This window comes from Triticum dicoccoides, chromosome 7A (genome assembly GCF_002162155.2).
Source record: "Triticum dicoccoides isolate Atlit2015 ecotype Zavitan chromosome 7A, WEW_v2.0, whole genome shotgun sequence".
NCBI classification, from domain to species: domain Eukaryota; kingdom Viridiplantae; phylum Streptophyta; class Magnoliopsida; order Poales; family Poaceae; genus Triticum; species Triticum dicoccoides.
Window position 1 is genome coordinate 619037497 of NC_041392.1, and position 18804 is coordinate 619056300.

At 45.6% G+C, this 18804-nt stretch overlaps 1 protein-coding gene across 7 annotated transcripts; it reads left to right on the forward strand.

Annotated features, from left to right (window-relative positions):
* Nucleotides 1-3077: 3077 nt before the first annotated feature.
* On the forward strand, nucleotides 3078-8364 carry LOC119329843. 7 transcript variants are annotated; one of them, XM_037602943.1, is made up of 7 exons: nucleotides 3078-3801; nucleotides 4402-4636; nucleotides 5781-5905; nucleotides 6728-6857; nucleotides 7063-7101; nucleotides 7760-7957; nucleotides 8062-8364. In XM_037602943.1, exons 3-7 carry the CDS (start codon nucleotides 5861-5863, stop codon nucleotides 8103-8105), a joined length of 456 nt encoding a protein of 151 aa, XP_037458840.1. In that variant the 5' UTR covers nucleotides 3078-3801; nucleotides 4402-4636; nucleotides 5781-5860; the 3' UTR covers nucleotides 8106-8364. The 7 variants fall into 7 exon arrangements, 1 of the variants encoding a protein (XP_037458840.1); XR_005159800.1 differs by having other exon boundaries at nucleotides 5781-6857; nucleotides 7063-7135; XR_005159796.1 differs by having other exon boundaries at nucleotides 5781-7510.
* The last annotated feature ends 10440 nt before the right edge of the window (nucleotides 8365-18804 follow it).

An 18804-nucleotide genomic window follows, 5' to 3' on the forward strand; every position in this document is an offset into this window, starting at 1 on the left:
TTGGCGTCGTTGAACCAACCAACCTACCTAGCTTGATCTTTGATGGTCTGCTAGCTAGACTAAGACTTGGGTGGAGTGGATAATCAGTGTTTGAACCATGCCTGATGGTATTGTGGGATCATATCTATATATATCTCCATCCTTTAGTATGGTGTTGGTGTTGGAGGCGTGTGATTATCCAGCAGGTATGGAATTGTGGATGTGTGGTGGGTCTTTGTTTGCAATTGTGAATGCAGTCAGTCTGATTGGTCTCCACCTTCATCGCATCACAGCTTAAGAAGATGCTGTGATTTAAGCTGTTGGTGCAGAGGTAAGCAAGTCAGTCTCGGGTGGAAAGTCCGCACCATCAACTCAGGCGGGTCTTCAGTCCAAAGAAAGTTGAAGAGAATTCAATTCATACAGAGGAAGCAACACAAATGCTAAACAAACAAACAAACACCAACAGTCGTAAGCAGCAGCAACCAAATCAATAATCTAAGCAGGCACACTAAAAAAACTGAGAGCCCAAAACAATCGTGGATAAAAAAACTGAGAGTCATGTCTCATCATCATCCTGTCCATCATCGCTCATGAATGAATCAAGGAATTCATCAGTCGGTGATGGTTATGGTTCCTTGAGCAGCTCGATGAGGTGGTCTCTGGCGCTGAGGTAGCAGGTGAGGGAGAAGCTCTGGTACAAGACCTCGTATCTGTAGAGGTTACGGACGCCAGCCTCATGTATCGCTCCATGCTCAGCCTCTCGTACACCGCCGGGATCGTCAGCCCGCCCAAAATCAATCCAATTATTACAGTCCATAACAAGCGAAGCGATCCAACCCAACCATGGCGTCGGATTCTGAAGAAAGAAAGAAAGAAAGATGCTTGTACTGTATCATTCAGTTCAGACAAGAAAGAAAAGAAAAGCAGAGCAAAGAAAGAGAAGGTCCCCCCTCCCCCTCCCCAGCTCACAACACTTCCGTCCGTTAATGATTCATAAGTAATTTTGAATTAATTATCTGTTTCTAACCAATAAAAATTAAGCACAAGCATGACATAGGTTTGAGCTCCATGTAGAAGTGTATGTTCTAACCAATGCAACCAAAAAATCGGTCTGATAAGTGAACTGGTTAGATGCATAAACTTATAACCAAGATGTTTAAGGTTCAAAACCCAGTAAACGCAATAAATAATTGCAGTCTACCCCCGCTTCCACTGCCCACGTCATAAACTTCACAGGAGCATAGACGTGATGGAGAGTGTTGGAGTATAATGTCCGACCCTCTTCCATAGATCAGTTTTTTGGTTGTATTGGTTAGAACATGCACTTCTACATTCCGCCCGGCTCGTTTACGAAATGAAGAGCGCGGGAATGACTGTTGTTCTCTTGTTCTCATGCTCCAATAGCATGTGGAAATACATCCCTTTTAAGGAGGTCCAAAATTTTCTCCACTTTTAGGATGGTACTAAATTTCTCATCATCTAGTCATGAGTCAATGACACCCACATGCGCCTTTCGATATTTTTCTGAAATTGATTCACGGGCCGGAAGCCTATTGTAGAAGTGCATACTCTAGTCAATGCAACTAAAAGATCGATTTGAGAGAGAGGGCCGGATATTATACTCCAACACTCCCCCTTACGTCTATGCATGCTCTAGCCAATGCAACCAAAAGATCGATCTGATGGAAGAGACTAGGCAGCACATTATATGTCAACACTCCCCCTCACGTGTGGCTCCCTCAAAGCTAAACGTGGACTGAAAGTGGGCTGCAATATAATTGCGCCAGCCGGGTCTTGAACTCAAGACTTCTTGGCTGTCAACACCCCCCCTCACGTGTGGCTCTCTTAGGCCTAAACGTGGACCGAAAGTGGGCTGCAATTTAATTGCGCCAGCCGGATCTTGAACTCAAAACCTCTTGACTCTGATACCATATAGAAGTGCATGCTCTAGCCAATGCAACCAAAAAACCGATCTAAGAGAGAGGGCCGGACATTATACTTCAACACCTATATCTCAACACTACAAGCATTCTTGAAGCCGATGAGACAAGCATAGTTGGCGGGAGACAAATAAGAAATAACCGATGTGCACAAGAATAATACAAAAGTCCAACATACGTATTACATCCAAAGAAGTTGATGAAAAACTGAAACAAACGATGCCAGACTACAAGACAAATGTATCAAAATTTGAAAGCATGTAAATCATAAATTGGTGGCTATATTTTCCAATAGCATGAATCACCATAGGGGCAAGCAGGGGTGTCCACATTTCGGTAAAACCCAGCAGCGCACAGCGCAGTATCAAAGACTGTTCGTCCCGGCAAACCGCCCTGGGTCAGCCCCCGCTGGACACCAAACATCGATTAATCTCCCCCTTGGACCATCAGATTAATTATCCGGCAGGAGCAGCAACAATTTGCACGCTTATCCCTGCCACCAGCTGATCCTCCGCCTTCCTCGGGAGTTCCGCTGGGTCCCTCCAGCAGAGGTGCCTCTAGTGCTGGTGCACAAGGAACCGAGATGGATAGTTGATGGCCGTGATGTCTGTCACCGCCGCTGCCTTCCCTCGGAGGACTCTGGGGAGGATCTAGTCACCGGTCCGCGGCTCGTTCCAACCGATGCCCGGCGCCTTGATCCGTCGACATGATGAATCGCCTGGCCGGCTAGCTACTAGCTAGCTAGCTAGGTCAAAGGCTCAAAGCTTAGGCCCCGTTTGGATTAGCGTTTTCTTTGTAATACACCTGTAAAAGAAATACACTTCTCCACCGGTCGGTTTCATTTCCAGCCGGAAAACAGTCATGCCCAGTAAAATACACTTGTAAATCTTACACCTCTGTATTGAATTACACCTATACCAAGCGCGCCCTTAGGCGTTGGAGCAAAGCGGGTGTATTTTGAGTTGCACGCTTTGATTCATGAGGTACCTTTATATACAACGGTAGGCAGCACCCAACGACGTGTACGAATTAAACCCTTTAAGAGTCGCGCAAAGGGCGAGTAACTGCGATGCCTACATGTCCTTTTACTGTGCTATCGATAGAAAAAAAATGAGACGGTAGTACATAGGAGACAAAAGCACTTGGGCAAGACCTAGCCCGGGGTCTCCACATGACGGGTCGATCGAGACCCTCTTCCCTTGCCGCCGCCTCCTCTCCTCTCCCTCGATTCTCCTTGCGCCGCCACCCTCGTTCTGCATCCGCGCCTGCTCTGAGCCCCTTCTCTTCCCCATGCCGCCAGCCTCCTCCTCTGTACCCCTCCTCTTACCATGCCGCCGACCTCCTCCTCTCCGCCTCTCCTTGTCGGTCGTCGCTCCAATTCATGGACCTCCTTGCCGCGGTTGTAGTGGTCGAACAAGACGAAGAGGAGCTGCAGCATCGGGTCGGTGCAGCGGCCGGCTGCAGGGGCCTCGGTGGAAGAGACCATCGATGGCCGTGGACGGCACGGATGACGACCAGCTGGTCTCAATATCCACGGAGGACGTCGTCCGGGCCTCCCGCCTTGTCAACAACGAGATCCGCGTCCTCGAGGCAAGCCGCACCCTCCCAAACCTAGACCCCCTTGCTTCCGCGGAGCCAAGCAGGAAATCTCATGAGACTTGTTCCCTTGTTTTGTTTGTAGTTTTGGTTTAGGTCTGATTGATTGGCATTTCTATATCACCCCTCGCTGACGATGGCACATAGGACGAGCTGCAGCGAAGGAACCTGGAGAGTGGAGAACCTCAAGGACTTGCATCATGAAGATAGCAGTTAAAAGGTGGCTTCAGTTCTGGGCATGAACCAGTATGGTGGTGTTTGGGAAACTGTTGGTAAAGTCACTTAGGTAATAGTATTGATCCCTAGGAACTCTCTGTTTCCCTAAGAACGAAGGATGCACTCACACGTCTCTATCTTTTCTTAACCAAGCAATTTCCTATTTCAATTTTGGCCATTCCTATCAATGCTGGGATGAAAGCTAGGATTAAAACATAATAAGCAGAAGCAGCAATCTCAGGAAAAGCATATAATTTGCTTTGGGTAAAATAAATGCCTTGTCATTTAATTGTGTTGTTTTCCCCAACATGTGGATTCCAATTTTTTTTGTCAACTCAGGGGAACAACAGATGTGTGCCTATGCAGTTTGTTAACTTGCAAGAAAGGTTCAGCTCTTCTGAACATATGCCTCATGGTAGAAATGGCTAAGAACATAATCAACTTTGTGCTTACATGAAGGTGAAGATATTTCATGTTAAGAATGGCCCGATGAGAGCTTTGTTGTATCTGACCATAGTGAAGTAAACAGAGTCGTATAAATTAGAAAATGCAGTCATTAAAGAGAGGGCCAGAATTTAGAAAACATAATTAGCTTCATAGGCCAATCCTCTTGGTGGTTCAATTTTTCATCATTTGATTTCCTTTTCTGTGGCATCTCTTTGTCTTGTAGGACCTAACGGTGCTGAAAACATACCTACCGATGGAGAGAAGGGCACAAGAGGGACCGCTGAGCATAATGATTCCATAACTAGGCTAAAACAAGCATCATCAACTAATGTTTCAGCGGTTGCCGCAAAGGCTAAGTCGCTGATCAGGAGGAAGATCAATTTCTATGCCTCCTTGCATGTGCTACAATGATTGTTCTCACATTTAGAAATTGGATTTAGTCTTTGGTTCATGTTGAGGTATCACACTTATTCCTCTTGACCCTCTTAATTCTTTTCTATGTGTTTTACAGTTGGTTATCTGTTGTTATTTGCGTATTTACTTGCTACTATGTATGCTTCGCACGTCATGTGTTTGTTTTTATTCCGACTGTGGTTATGATTGTGGTCTGATTGCTCAATCTATTCTGCTGCTTGTGCTTGGTGGTTCACAATGATCTGTTGTTCGCCCTTATGTTTTCTTTATGGATGCCACACCTTCTTAGTCAATGCGACTGGCCACACATCAATCAAGTCTTTTGTAGACCATTGTGTAGTTTACATCCCCTGAAAAATTGCGTACATACATGTTGAAGCCTGGTTTGATGCTTGCAAATAAACCAAGGGAACCACAGCCCCATGGGTGATGCTTTGGGCAAGATAGATATACAGAATTGTTTCTTGTGGCGTAAATCATTAGAGAGGAGCCTTGGGGAGAGTCAAAGCTCCAATTTGGACTGTTTGGTTCCATCAAATACCTACCATTATTGCGATAAGCATGTCCTACTTTATGCTAATTTTTTTCTTAATTCCTGTGTGCTTAAGATATTTTGGTCTCAATTAAACCATCCATTTTGAAGTTGAAACATCATGGTGATTTAGGTGTTCTTTTAAGACTTGGGTCAGCAACTTCAGGTTGAGTTATTATTGTTGTCTTATGCAGTATGCCGTTTTTTCGTCTTGACAAATTTTTGTTTGGACATAATAGGTTTATATCGCTGCTATTTGATGAATACTTTTTTTCAAACCAAGCACCCAAGTAGCTGGCAAATCCAGTTCAACAAAGTAGGAGGGCAATAAAGATGTTTCTTTGAATGTTTTGCGGCAAGACACTTTAGTAGTTTAACATGTGCTTGATGCTTCCTGATAATATATGTATGTTGTTAGAAGGAGCTAATCTATTTTCCTAACTACTTTAGTGGCTACATTCTCAAAAACATCATTATTTTCATTTGATGATGGTTCAGAAATATGCATTGATTACTTCCATCCGTTCTTTTACATCACCGATTTTACATGCTTAGTAGAGTAGGAAGAATTGCAAGATTTTGTATGATAGTTTTGAATTGTTCTCAAACTGTACGCATCATATGCTAAAGCAAATACTTGTTGTATTATTTTGTAGGAGTTTGGATTATTGTGAGGACAACTTTTTGGAGTTTAGTTTACCCTGAGTAATTGTTGTAGGAGTTGGGAGTGCTCTATATGCTCTGTGATGACTACTTGCACTACAGGAGCCTCCCAACGAAGGTCATCTTTCTCACCTTTCTACCCCTCCAGCCCCTCCCTCTAAATCCCATTGTAACTTTCATGTGAAAGAGACTAGATCATGCATAAGAAAGGGCAGATTAGCATTTCATTGGTGCGTGCGCATCGGCAGTGAGCTTTTGTGCTACTTTTATTTCAGAGTGATGACCAGTACTGCTAATGTTGGCAGATACTCTATTTTATTTTGTGTTGCACTTAGCTCAAATTATTATATTTTCTTTAGATGTCGGGTGAAAAGAGGTACCAATAGAATATATACCAGATACTGATTATCTGCGAAAAATTCTTAGCATGTGGCCATCTAAACGTATTTGTTTTTCTAAGCCGCACAAACCAGGTTCAAAGAGTTGTAAGAAAGGAGAACTACCTGAAATCATGTACCAACTACTAACGCCTACCAACAATCAGGTCGGTTCAGAACCAGTCGCAGAAAAGAACCAACGGAATTATGCTCATACAGCGAATGGGAAGGGCAACTTTTAACCAAGATGGCTTCTAGATCAATGTAAAATAATAGATATAGCTAACACTTGCAGCACCATCTCCTTTCCGGTGAGATCGGGGAAGTGGTTGAGGCCGAGGGGGTACGTGTAGACCCTGGTTTCGACCGCGGTGTTGTGTCGATCGACGAGGCGAAAATGGAATTTTCTCAAAAGAAAAAGGGGATAGATAGATTTAGTGTGCAAGTATAACTAGGATGGATAGATAGATAGATAGATAGATAACATGTACTACCTCTGATTGGCTTTTATTGAATGGATTCTGACTGTTGTCTTGCACTAAACTGAACAAGTGCCCATGCAGTTTCACAATCTGAACTTTCATTTCATTAAACAAGAAAAGCGAGGTTGGTCATCGATGATGCATTTATGGATCCATTTGATGATGAATCCTATCCCATCCCATCTTGAATACCCCTCTCTGCATTTCAAAGGTACTAGCTAGCATTACCCTGTTTGTGTTTGTCGATCAAGTTTTCAGATCAATAGCTATTATTTTTGTTCTGAATGTTTTATATATGATAACTTTTGTACATACTGGTGTCCATATAAGTCAGCTATGTAGTCTTGATATTTCATATGTACCTTCAATTTTTTTGCCTCAAGTAATGAGATTAAAATAAGTTTTATGTTGTGCAGCAAATATCTTGAGAGTGACCACTCCAAAACTTTATGTTGGTAGGTACATATTTGATAGCATACTGTAGTCAAGGTATAGTATGTACTGTCATTTTTCTTTTTGCGGTTAAAATATATAACAGTTCAGTTGTCCAAGAAAATTTTAAGAGGTTACTTCAGTAATTTGGGTCGTTAGTTCGAGAAAACATTTTAGGCTTTCCCTTTTGCTGCTGTTCATGAGGATGTCCCTTTTTCTGTATATTCTTGTGTTAATTGAGAAAAGGTTAACCACATTATTTGGAGCTTTATCTCAGCTCTTATCTGTGCAAATTGATTTGTTGAACTTTTGGTGCAAGGAGATCAACTACCTCTTGCTTGCATTGCCTGTTAGAACGTTTTGGTGAAGTACTTTGGAACTAAAACCACGACGAGTAATTTGGAACGGAGGGAGTATATGGCAATGTCAGCTGTAAGATTAGTTCTTAATTGCTTATGGCTTGTTACCGAGTACTTCTACTTAATATTTCTTATTATTTGTTCTCAAATATACCTAAGGGCACCATCATGTTTATTTTTGTTAATAATAACTGACTTGACATTAGAGCTTTGTCGTTTCGGTTTTGATTTTTCCAAATGGATTTGCTTATCAAATGGTTGTCTCTCGGGTAATGCGTGCACTTAATTCAAGGAAAAGATATGAACGGGTATGCATTTGCAGGAAGGGGAGTACGTCCGCTGCTGTATGAGAAAAAGTGCACGCAACTGAGGACCCAGGATGCTAACGGTGCAGAGCCGTTCACCATCGAGAGGACCAGGGCCACCATCAGGAATCTCCGGACCAAGCTCAACATCACCATCGCCTTTGTCAAAGACGTGTCCCGGAGGGTAGTTGCTGTCTGCGACGACTCATCCAAATGTACGTGTATTTATTATAGGCTGCTCGATCGCCCTCCCCTTCTCAAGAACCCTGATGCTGCAGGTGTTTGATCGATGTTTCTTGTTGCTGTGTTGTATGTATAGGCTGGCAAGGATGTGGCGAGTCATTGGCGATGTGCACCAGGTGACGAAGCGCATAGCGGATGAGGTGAGCGAGCTTCTCCCACAGTCGCCACACGGTCGGAGGCATCAGAGGCACACCGCCGCCGCTGGGGCCTACACATGCGCAATTTCTATTGTTGTATCTTATTAGTTGCCATGCAGCAAGATGCTTCTGTCGATGGTATTATATTGTTGTGTGTTGTCTGTGATGGAATATTATTTTCTTTCTCACGTGATGTATAAATATAATAAGTTTATCAAGAATTTCATATCCAGATCCAAAAAGGAAACTGAAAGGGTCGTTCCCTGGTGCCAGCCTATTCTCTGAATGTGTTGCATTTGCACTGCTCTGTCTTATTGTTCCGGTCATCAAGTTGCATGTACAACTACTTTCATATTCCTCTATTTTGAGTCTGATCCAATAACAATACTTAGTCCAGATAAGAAAGTGAAAGGGGCGCATTCTACCTAGCACCGCCCCAGCTTCCTCTGAGGCGGCGCACCATGGGTGCGCCCCAACCACTAGTTTGGAAGAAGGATCGACTACGTAGCTAGCTAGAGTAGACTGGAACGACGAATCAGCGTGCGGTTAGGTCATTTCACCTAATCAGCGGACACCAGATTAATTTGTCAATGAGATATGCAAGCCAATTTATTTTTTTGTACCAGCACCCAAACTATACGTACGCGCTCTAGTCGTTAAGTCAGGGGTAAGTCCCAGCTGCACCAGCGCGTGATGAAAAATGAAAAGGATGAATCAACGACATAGTCAGCGCAGGCTGAAATGACGAATCAACGTGCGGTTAGGTTATCTCACCTAATCAGCGACAACTTAATTTGTCAATGACATATGCAAGCCTGAAAAAACCAACCCTTCCTGTGAAGCTACCTTGGTAAAATTTAGAAGAAAAAAATCATAACATTGACCAGCACGCAACGTCGTATCCAAGTCGTCCCCTGTTCGTAGTCAGCGGCATGAGTTTAACTAGGGCAAGTTTGAGAAACAACAGAATCACACTTAGCATTAGTTGGTCTATCAGCGTACGTACGTTGAGGTTGACCACCACATCAAACACGCATGGGTACACACAAGTGATGAGTGTACGTACCAGGACTTTGGCCATTGACCACGCACCGGCTGAGCTTAAGTCCGGTACATTCGAGGCAAAAAAAAAAAAAGTCCGGTACATGCATGGCATGCGGCATGCCAAGTGCATACTCGGGGAAACCTCAAGGATAGGAAACGCTTTTGGGATTCAACCGAAGAAGAAGTTATGGCACGGGATGGGGAAACTCAAAAGAAGCAGAGAAGCCCGTGTTGCAAGCTGATCTGCTACGCTCTCAGTTCGGGCCAAAACTGGCGAGAGCTCCAAACCACCGTCTTAAGTGTTGAAATCATCAATTAAGGAGTACTCTTTGTAAAGGTCACACATTCTCAGGTTGCAACAAGTGGCGCACTGGATGTACATCACTTGTCCTAACTTGAGAGTTTCCCTTTTTCGTAGATTCGTTTATTCTCAAGTCTCGGACCATTTTTACTGTTGGATTTCTTACGCCGAGATCTTCATAATTTGATTTCATGTAGATAGCTTTTGACGAACTTTTTTTCATGAAAAAACCGAACCGGAAGTGCAAGTTTTTTCCACTTTTTCCATTTCCGGAGAGCACGGTTGTGTCTCTCATAGAAGCAAATCTATGCCTTTATAAGAAGTAAATTTGTACCTCTCGTGAAAAAGAAAAGTTTTTTCTTCCTTTTTCCAAGAGGCACAGTTATGCCTCTCGCGGAAGCAAATCTATGGCTCTATGAGAAGTAAATTTGTGCCTCTCGCGAAAAAAAAGTGTTTTTCCTCTTTTTTCCAAGAGGCACGCAGAAGCAAATCTGTGTCTCTTGAGGAAGCAAATTTGCGCCTCCACGAGAAATTAATCTGTGCCTCTTGAAAAAAGATAAAAAAACAAGAGGTACAATTGTGTCTCTCTTTTTTTGCGGGGAAATTCAGAGAGCTTTATTGAGTAAACGCATTCTTGGAACAATCAACCAAAAGGCTGGATACCAAGAAGCTAGGAGTCTCGTCAAGCCAATTATCGGTCACATTAAGTGTGCAGGAACGTTTTGCACACAAGTGAGCCGGGAGATTAGCTGACATGTTTACATGTTGAATAACAAAAGAGGAAAAATGAACACTAAGCTCTCCAATCTCTAAAATCGAACGAGAATTGTGGCAAGTGGTCCATAGTGTCACCAACTCCAAGCAATCGACTTCCATTATCACATGCGAGAATCCACGAAGAGATGCGAACCGAACTCCATCTCAAAAAGAAAGTCCCTCCATGTATAGGGCCGTCCCTGAGGGGGGGGGGCCCGAGCCCCCGATTAGGAAGGGGCCCCCAATTGATTGGTTTTCTATATACGTTTGTGATGTTTAGCCTGTCGATTGATTCTCTACAAGGAAACAAAAATTAACTGATCAATCAATCATCGGCTCGCACGCCATGCAGTCTTTCCGGCTTTTACTTCTCTTCCCCAATTGGCAACAAATCGGCCATGCCATGGATGATGGCGCCCCGCCCGCTCTTCTAATCGTGAATTTCGGCTGCTGGGCGCCATTAGTGGAACAAGGTAATGCGGTGTCCAGATTCCTACCAATTTCTCTTCAACACATAGTTTCCCTTTCCTTATATTTCTATGTCTCATTCGATCGTTCATCCGTTTCTGAAGATCATCCTCGTACATATCTGTCTCTCACACTCCGATTTCATGTAGTGATTGGGATTAGAAAAGAGAAACTTGAACTTTTGTTCGTCACTCTCGTATGCAGCAGCAAAATCTTGCTTTTTCGAGTTTTCTAGCCATCCAGGTACCTTGTTCCATGCCTTTCATAGCACTTCTTTTCAATTAGCAGTGCTCTTAATTTCTTGTATCATATGTTGTGTGCTGATTAGCAAGATTGCTAATTATTTAACAATATGCTATCAAGAAAGAATTCATCTGATAATGAGGAAAAAAGTGCATATGAGTTGATTGAGTCCCACATTAGTTGTTGGCATTTTTAGAGCAAATACAAGTATTTTACTGATTCCCCGCAAAAAACAGTATTTCTACTGCTAGGAATTCCAGGGACTTAACTTTAGTTCCTCTTCAAGAAAAACTAGTGAAAACTTTAGGAAGATAAAATTTGAGTAGGCATGAAAGTGTTACTAATTCACCTATTAGAAATATATATAAGTGTACATTGACAAGATCGATCAACTAAAATTGTGAATGTTTGTGACCTCAGTTTTTTAATAGTCAAGAAGACAAGACACCACAATGCAGTTAAAATAGAAAAAAAACGCATATGTTTATGTGGATTTAGGGCCCCTCTGTGTTGTCTTGCCCGGGCCCCCGAAATCTCAGGGCCGGCGCGGTCCATGATCAAGGGATCCGAGATCCCCACATATGGCTTGCACCAGGCACCAAGTAGAGCCGTAAGAGAACGAGCAATGCCTCCCGCGCCTCCCCTACCATCCGCCAGGTTAAGAGCTCCATCGGTTGTGATTTTTACAAATCCATCATCAGGAGGCCGCTACCCAAAGCCCGGCAAGACCAGCGTGTCCTTGCGCGGCAAGTGAAGGATTGTAATGGCCTCCCTTGTAGCTCGGATCGTCGTTGTAGGGTCTCGTCCTTCCTCACCATGCTTGATACGATTCCTGGAATGCCAGATAGACCACATAATAGTGGTGATCTTTGCACGGTCATCATCGGTAAAACGCAGGTCACATAAGATGTCGCAAGCCCACGAGTTCGGATGTAGACGAGGAAGCCGGAGTCTGAACCATGCACACGCCTCCTCCCAGAAGCGTTTAGCATGCGAGCAATGAATCAATGCATGTTTCAGATCCTCATCCATAGCTAGACATACTTTGCATCTGCGAATTTCTGCAATGTGTCTATAGTTGAGAGTAGCTTCATCTGGAAGAATCCCACGAAGAACTCTCCACCAAAAAAACTCTCACTTTTGGGATGACATTCAATTTCCACAAGGCTTTCCACATATGTTGATCATCATTTGAGGTACCCGTCCCTTCGTCTGGAGCCAAACGCTCGTTCTGAGTCACAAGAGCACGGTACGCCGACTTCACAATGTAGTTGCCTGATCTTTTGAATGCCCATGCAAGATAATCATCACCTCCCCCTTGCCGGATGGGAATATTAAGAATGGCCTCAGCGTCCGGGGCAATGAAAGTCTCCCTGACCACCTCATGCTTCCAAGACCAGTTTGATGTGTCAATGAGGTCTCCCACCCTTTGGATAGCAGTGTTCTGTGGCCTTGAGATAGGTGACATGGATATAGTACCTGGAACCCATTTATCGGTCTAGACGTCGATGGTGCTACCATCTCCGACACGGGAGATCAAGCCACATCGTAGGGCTTCTCTTCCTGCTATAATGGCTTTCCAAGTGGCCGAGGCCGACTTAGGTAAGGCAGCATGCATAAAATCTATGTCAGGAAAATAACGTCCCTTCAATACTCTTGCACAAAGGGAATTAGGGTTCGCCAGAAAATGCCATCCATGCTTCCCCAACATGGAAAGATTGAACAGATGCGGGTCTCTAAAACCCATCCACCTTTACACTTGGGCGTTGCTAGCTCCTTCCAAGACACCCAATGCATTGATCTTTTGTCAAGAGAACTACTCCAAAAATATTTGGCCATAGGAGAAGTCAGACTCTTACAAACTTTCTTTGTTAACAAAAAAGTACTCATTGGGTAGGTGGGGATAGCTTGAACCACTGATTTCAACAAAGTCTCGCGGCCTGCACAAGCAAGTAATTTCTACGACCATCCCTGCATTCTCACCCAGGCTCTCTCACTGATGTGATCGAAGGTCCCACTCGTGGTTCGACCCACAGCAGTATGGAGACCCAAATATTTCTCATTAAAAGCCTCAACCTGGATGTTCAAGATTGTCTTCAAGAGTTGCCTCAAATCTATGGGAGTATTTGAACTGAAATATATAGAACTTTTTTCCCTATTGATGCACTAACCCGAGGCCTCTCCATAAATCCTCAAGATGTCATTTAACCAGAGCGCACTTGGGTTACTTGCATTGATGAAGATGAGATTATCATCTGCAAAAAGCAAATGGGTTACCCACGGTGATCTATAGCTCACCCGTAGTCCCCTATCAATGGTTCCACCATTGTAATATTTCAACAATGAGGAAAAACCTTCGGCACACATCAAGAATAGATATGGTGACACTGGATCTCCTTGCCGAAAACCTCTGGCAGGTGTAAAATAAGGAAGTAGCTCCCCATTGATTCTTACTGAAAACCGGACAGAGGAAACACACTTCATTATCAGCCTGACGAAGCCCATACTGAAACCCAAACGTGAAAATATTGCTTCGAGGTAATGCCACTCGACACGGTCGTAAGCTTTCATCATATCAAGCTTAACCGCGCAAGATAAGTTCTTTCCCTTCTTCCTCCTTTTCATCGTATGGATACTTTCATATGCAACAAGTACATCGTCTATAATGAGTCGTCCGGGAACGAAAGCACTTTGCTCCTCACTAATGATTATATCCATCAAGCTTCGCAGCTGGTTCGTTATAGCCTTGGCTGCAATCTTGTAAAGCACCGGGCACAAAGCAATGGGACGATATTGTGTGATTTATTGGGGGTGATGTACCTTTGGTATGAGTGTTATAGAAGTGTCATTCAGACCTGTCGGTAATTCACCTCCATTAAGGAAATCCAAAACTGCCAAGGTCACCTCATTGTCTAGCAAATCCCAATGACGCTGGTAAAACCTTGCAGTAAATCCGTCCACACCGGGAGCTTTTGAAGGCGCCATCTAAAACAACGCCACCTTGACCTCCTCTCCCGTGTAGGGTTTATCCAGTTCATCATTCATGGCTTGGGTGACTCTCTCCGGTACATGCGATAATAGATAACTGGAGTCACCAAAACCCTGGGATCGATAAAAATTTTGATAAAAAAAGTTTGCACCTCTTCCTTGTCCTTGCTTTCAGTAGCACAAGTGGAGCCATCGGCACGTCTCAATCCCGATATTCTATTCATTCGTTTGCGTTGAGCTGCTTAAGCTTGAAAGTAGGAAGTATTTTGGTCTCCATCTCGGAGCCATGGAACATGGGAACGTTGTCGAAGCCGGATTTCTTCCTGGTGCAATGCCTCCTTTAGCTTCTTAACAACAATTTTCTCCTCCTCTGTCGGACCGGTACCAATAGACCGGCAACGAAGGCGGTCCAACCTCTTCTGTAGCTGCCTGACAGAACGCGTCAGACTGCTGAACTCCCTGGAGCCCCAGGGTTCTAGCGTAGCCTGCAAGGTACTCAACGCGGACGCAACACCCTGGAGCCCCAGCGTACGTTATATGCCCCGCCAGGTGTCACAAACCAAGCGGTCATAATCTGCATGAGTCTGCCAAACGTTCTCATATCAGAATTGCTTCTTTTTCAGTTGTGTCACTGGCAAGCTCTCTTTAATCTCTGCAAACACAAAACAATGGTCAGACTACACCGAGGGAATATGCCTGACACGTATATGCTGAAAGAGCTGTCTGAAAGCTTAATTAGCAAACACTCGATCCAATCTGGCTTTGACGTTTGCTCCTCCAGCTTGATGATTGTCCCAAGTATAGGCCGTACTGGACCAGCCCAAGTCTTGGAAAGAGATCTCATCTATAACCTCCCTAAAAGCACGCATCTGATTTTCAGACCTCGCTGATCTTCTAAAGTGCTCAGAGGAGTATAACGTTTCATTGTAGTCCCCCATGCTCAACCATGCATCATGTGGTAACGTATGGAGTGTACGCAAGAACCTCCAACAATGATGCCTATCTTCTGCTCGCGGAGCTCCGTAAAAACTAGTGAAACACCAAGTCAAATCTTGATTATTACTCTTAACAACCACATCAATATGACTTTGGCTATAGTTCTTTAACTCGACAGTTACATCTGAGACCAAAAAAGACCAATGCCGCCACTAAGGCCGACACTGTCTATAGCAAAACATCCACTAAAACCTAGCGTATGCTTCAAATCCTCAACTCTTTTCGCTCTAATTTTTGTTTCCATTACAAAGAGAAGAGTGGGTCCTTCCAACTTCACAATACTACGAAGTTCACGAACTGCCTCGGGGTTCCCAAGCCCCTGGCAGTTCCAACTCAAACAGCTCATTGATCTTGGCAGGACCGTGGTGCGGTCTCTGCCGAGTTTTCTGGAGTGGGTTTCTTCTTCTTCGGTTCACGGAACAATCCATCGCCCTCAGTGTCATTGCTAGCTGAGGTTGTATCATCCTTGGTCAAGCTTGTGCCTACCCCATCAGCACATGTTCCCCCATCAGTAAGAAGCAAGGCCTTAGCCACTAGCCTGTAAACCTGCGTGGGAGCCTCTTTGCGTTTCGACTATTGCTTGCTCTTGTGCGGAGAAACCACTTCCTCCCTCGAATCCTTATTGCTGCTTGAATTCTTGGTGGTCGCCTTGCTATGAGCACCTGATCTTGGATCCCTAGAGGAGTTATCATTGGACGCATGCTTCTTGAATTCCTCCGGTGCACGAAGCGAAGGGCTAAACGGCAGGTCCCCGTTTTCATCACGTGAACCCGGGGTTGGGCAGTAAAGATCTGAATGCCCCAATCTGCCACAGGAGAAGCAAAAGTATGGCAGTTGTTCATACTGAATATCATACAAATACACCTTCTTTCTCCTGGCAGAGTATCATAATCCACCTCCTGATTGGTTTTGCTACCTTGATGGAAACCCTCGCCCGCAGATATCCCCCGTTGTGATCAAACTTCACCATTTGCGCATTCTGATCCATCTGCTTGGCTATTGGATTCCACCATGCCTCATCCCTCAAATTGTAGGGTAAGTTTATGACTGTCGGTGTCAAAACTGGCGGATCTCGGGTAGGGGGTCCCGAACTGTGCGTCTAGGCCGGATGGTAACAGGAGGCAGGGGACACGAAGTTTTACCCAGGTTTGGGCCCTCTCGATGGAGGTAAAACCCTATGTCCTGCTTGATTAATATTGATGGTATGGGTATTACAAGAGTTGATCTACCACGAGATCAGAGAGGCTAAACCCTAGAAGCTAGCCTATGGTATGATTGTTGATGTGTGTGTGTTGTTCTACGGACTAAAACCCTCCGGTTTATATAGACACCGGAGAGGGTTAGGGTTACACAGAGTCGGTTACAATGGTAGGAGATCTGATCATCCGTAGCTTCAAGCTTGCCTTCCACGCCAAGGAAAGTCCCTTCCGGACACGGGACGGAGTCTTCAATCTTGTATCTTCATAGTCCAGGAGTTCGGCTAAAGGTATAGTTCGGCTATCCGAACACCCCCTAATCAAGGACTCCCTCAGTAGCCCCCGAACCAGGCTTCAATGACGATAAGTCCGGCGCACAGAGTGTCTTCGGCATTGCAAGGCTGGTTCTCCCCCTAATTCCGTGTACCTGTTGAATAAAGTCCGATTTCTTGTAGATGTTGCGCTCCTTGGCTTCTACGCCCAATAATGGCCGCTTCCCACGTGTCAAATGAATATGAAAAGTTTGAGCGCTTTTACATTCACACCCCTAGCCGCGTAAATGAGCTACCCTATTTAGGGGGATGAGGATTTAGATCCAAACCACATCTTCCTTCCTGCGCAAGTGTTCATCAGAGCGCATCCGACAAAGGTCCATTCCACCATGGCCAGTCATCACAACTCTTCCCCTCACCCTTCCAGCCCTCAGCTCGGGTACTGGGAGAGATGCTTAGTCCCGCATAGCGAGCTGGTGAAGCTCCAGACCAAGGGATTTCTCCCCTTGGCCTACATGGTCCCGGTTCGAGCCGGTCTTGCCATCTATAACGACGGAAAGCAAGCGGAGGATGCCCCCAATCCCTCCAAAGGAGAGCGAGTATGCCTTGCCCCTTATTTAATAAGGGGGCTCGGGTTTCCAATCCACCCATTTCTCTGGGGGCTGCTGGAGTTCTACGGTCTCCAACTACACAATCTCACGCCAGCCTCTGTATTGCATATCGCGGGCTTCGTAGCCCTCTGCGAGCTGTATTTGGGCATGGAGGCTCATTTCGGGCTATGGAAAAGGTTATTCTGCCTTGTGCCCCGCTCTAAGGAGGGGTCAATGTATCAAGTGGGCGGAGCCGAAGTATGGCGCATCGCCGGGACCGAATATCTGTCCGGAACCCCAAAGAAGGCGTCCGGAGACTGGCCCTCAGAATGGTTCTATATAGAAGACGTCCCGCTGCCGGATCCTGTCCGGGTCGGCCTCCCTGAATTCGACGGTGCTCCCGTAAAGAAGCGCCTAAGCTGGCGTCCATGGAGCCCTCAGAGGGAAAGTGACAGGGACATCATTTACCTGATGGGCCGAATAAGACTGTTGGCCCATTCCGGACTAACCATGATCGGGGTTATGGCCGAATGCATCATGCGGGGGGTGCAGCCGCTTCAGTATAGAAGCCACCCCATGTGGGACTTCAACGGGGAGGACGACGCCACCCGCTGCGGCCGTAAGGGGCCGGATTCGGCTGCCGCTCTACTAAAGATCTTGTCCACTTTGTACAAGGGAGAAGAGGAGGAATTTCTCCGCGTCAACCCACATGGTGGATTCTCTATGCACAATCCCCCAAGTTGGGTAAGTGGTTGCCTTTACTTGCTCACCCGTTTTGTATTCCCATTGTTAAATATTCAGTCTAACGACTTCAACGCAGGAACTGCGCCGGGCTGTTAAGGAAATAAGTAGCCCTTCTCCACAACCCGAGGACCCAGAACGGTCCCTCGACCCGGCCTCTCAAGAGGATCCGGACATATCTGTGGAGCTAATTGATGGAGTGTTCCATCAATTGAGTATGGACAACGCCTTGGTGGCCATTACGGCTGATTACCCAGGGCTAATTCCGGCCTCCCAGGTAACTGAGATCAAAGTCCCAGTACCCCGAATAGGTGTCCGTCCTCTCGTGTTTTCAGTTTCCTGATTACAACCGAACTTTGCAGGGGAGGTTCTTGAGGCGGGAGGCCGAACCTGCGGCGACAAGCCAACGAGGGGCCGCAGGGCCCCGTGGGCAGAAAAGAAGTGCGGTCCGGACCGAGGCATTAGTGCAAAGGTATGGTGCGCCTCCCCATCCTAGGTGTTATACCTTCGAGGCACATCTGACACTTGTTTTCTTTAGTACAAAGAGACCTCATCGGACTATATCCGGAGATGCTGTCAATCGTGCCTCCACCAGCCAGGCTCCAAAGCCTGGTCCGGAGGTAGAGGCGAACGCAAGGCGCGTGCCAGACGCTCCTCCGACGGAGGAAGCGGACGGGTTGTCTGCCACCAACTCTGAGGTGGAGAGTGCCATGACCCACAGGCGCCGCCGGACAATTCTTCGCGATGCTTGTTTCTCCCAAGGGGCGTCAGATGCCTTCAATTCGGGAGATGCGTACCTCCGTGCCGCTCAAAATGGTCTAGCCAGAGCCACGGAGGAATATGTAAAAGACATACGGGTAAGAAAACTTTGGTATATATGTAGCAGTAGCCCCCGAGACTAAAAACAATTAGAATAACTGGTTTAAGGATCATTTGAAATGCAGGTACTTACAGAAAAGAATTCCCTACTGCCCAGGAGCTGGAAGAGTGCAAAGCCCAATTGGAGGCCGCACTAGCCGTGGCAGGGGAGCCTAAGGAGACCCCCTCCGGTAATATATATTTCGAAAGATAAGTATGTGGCGAAGCA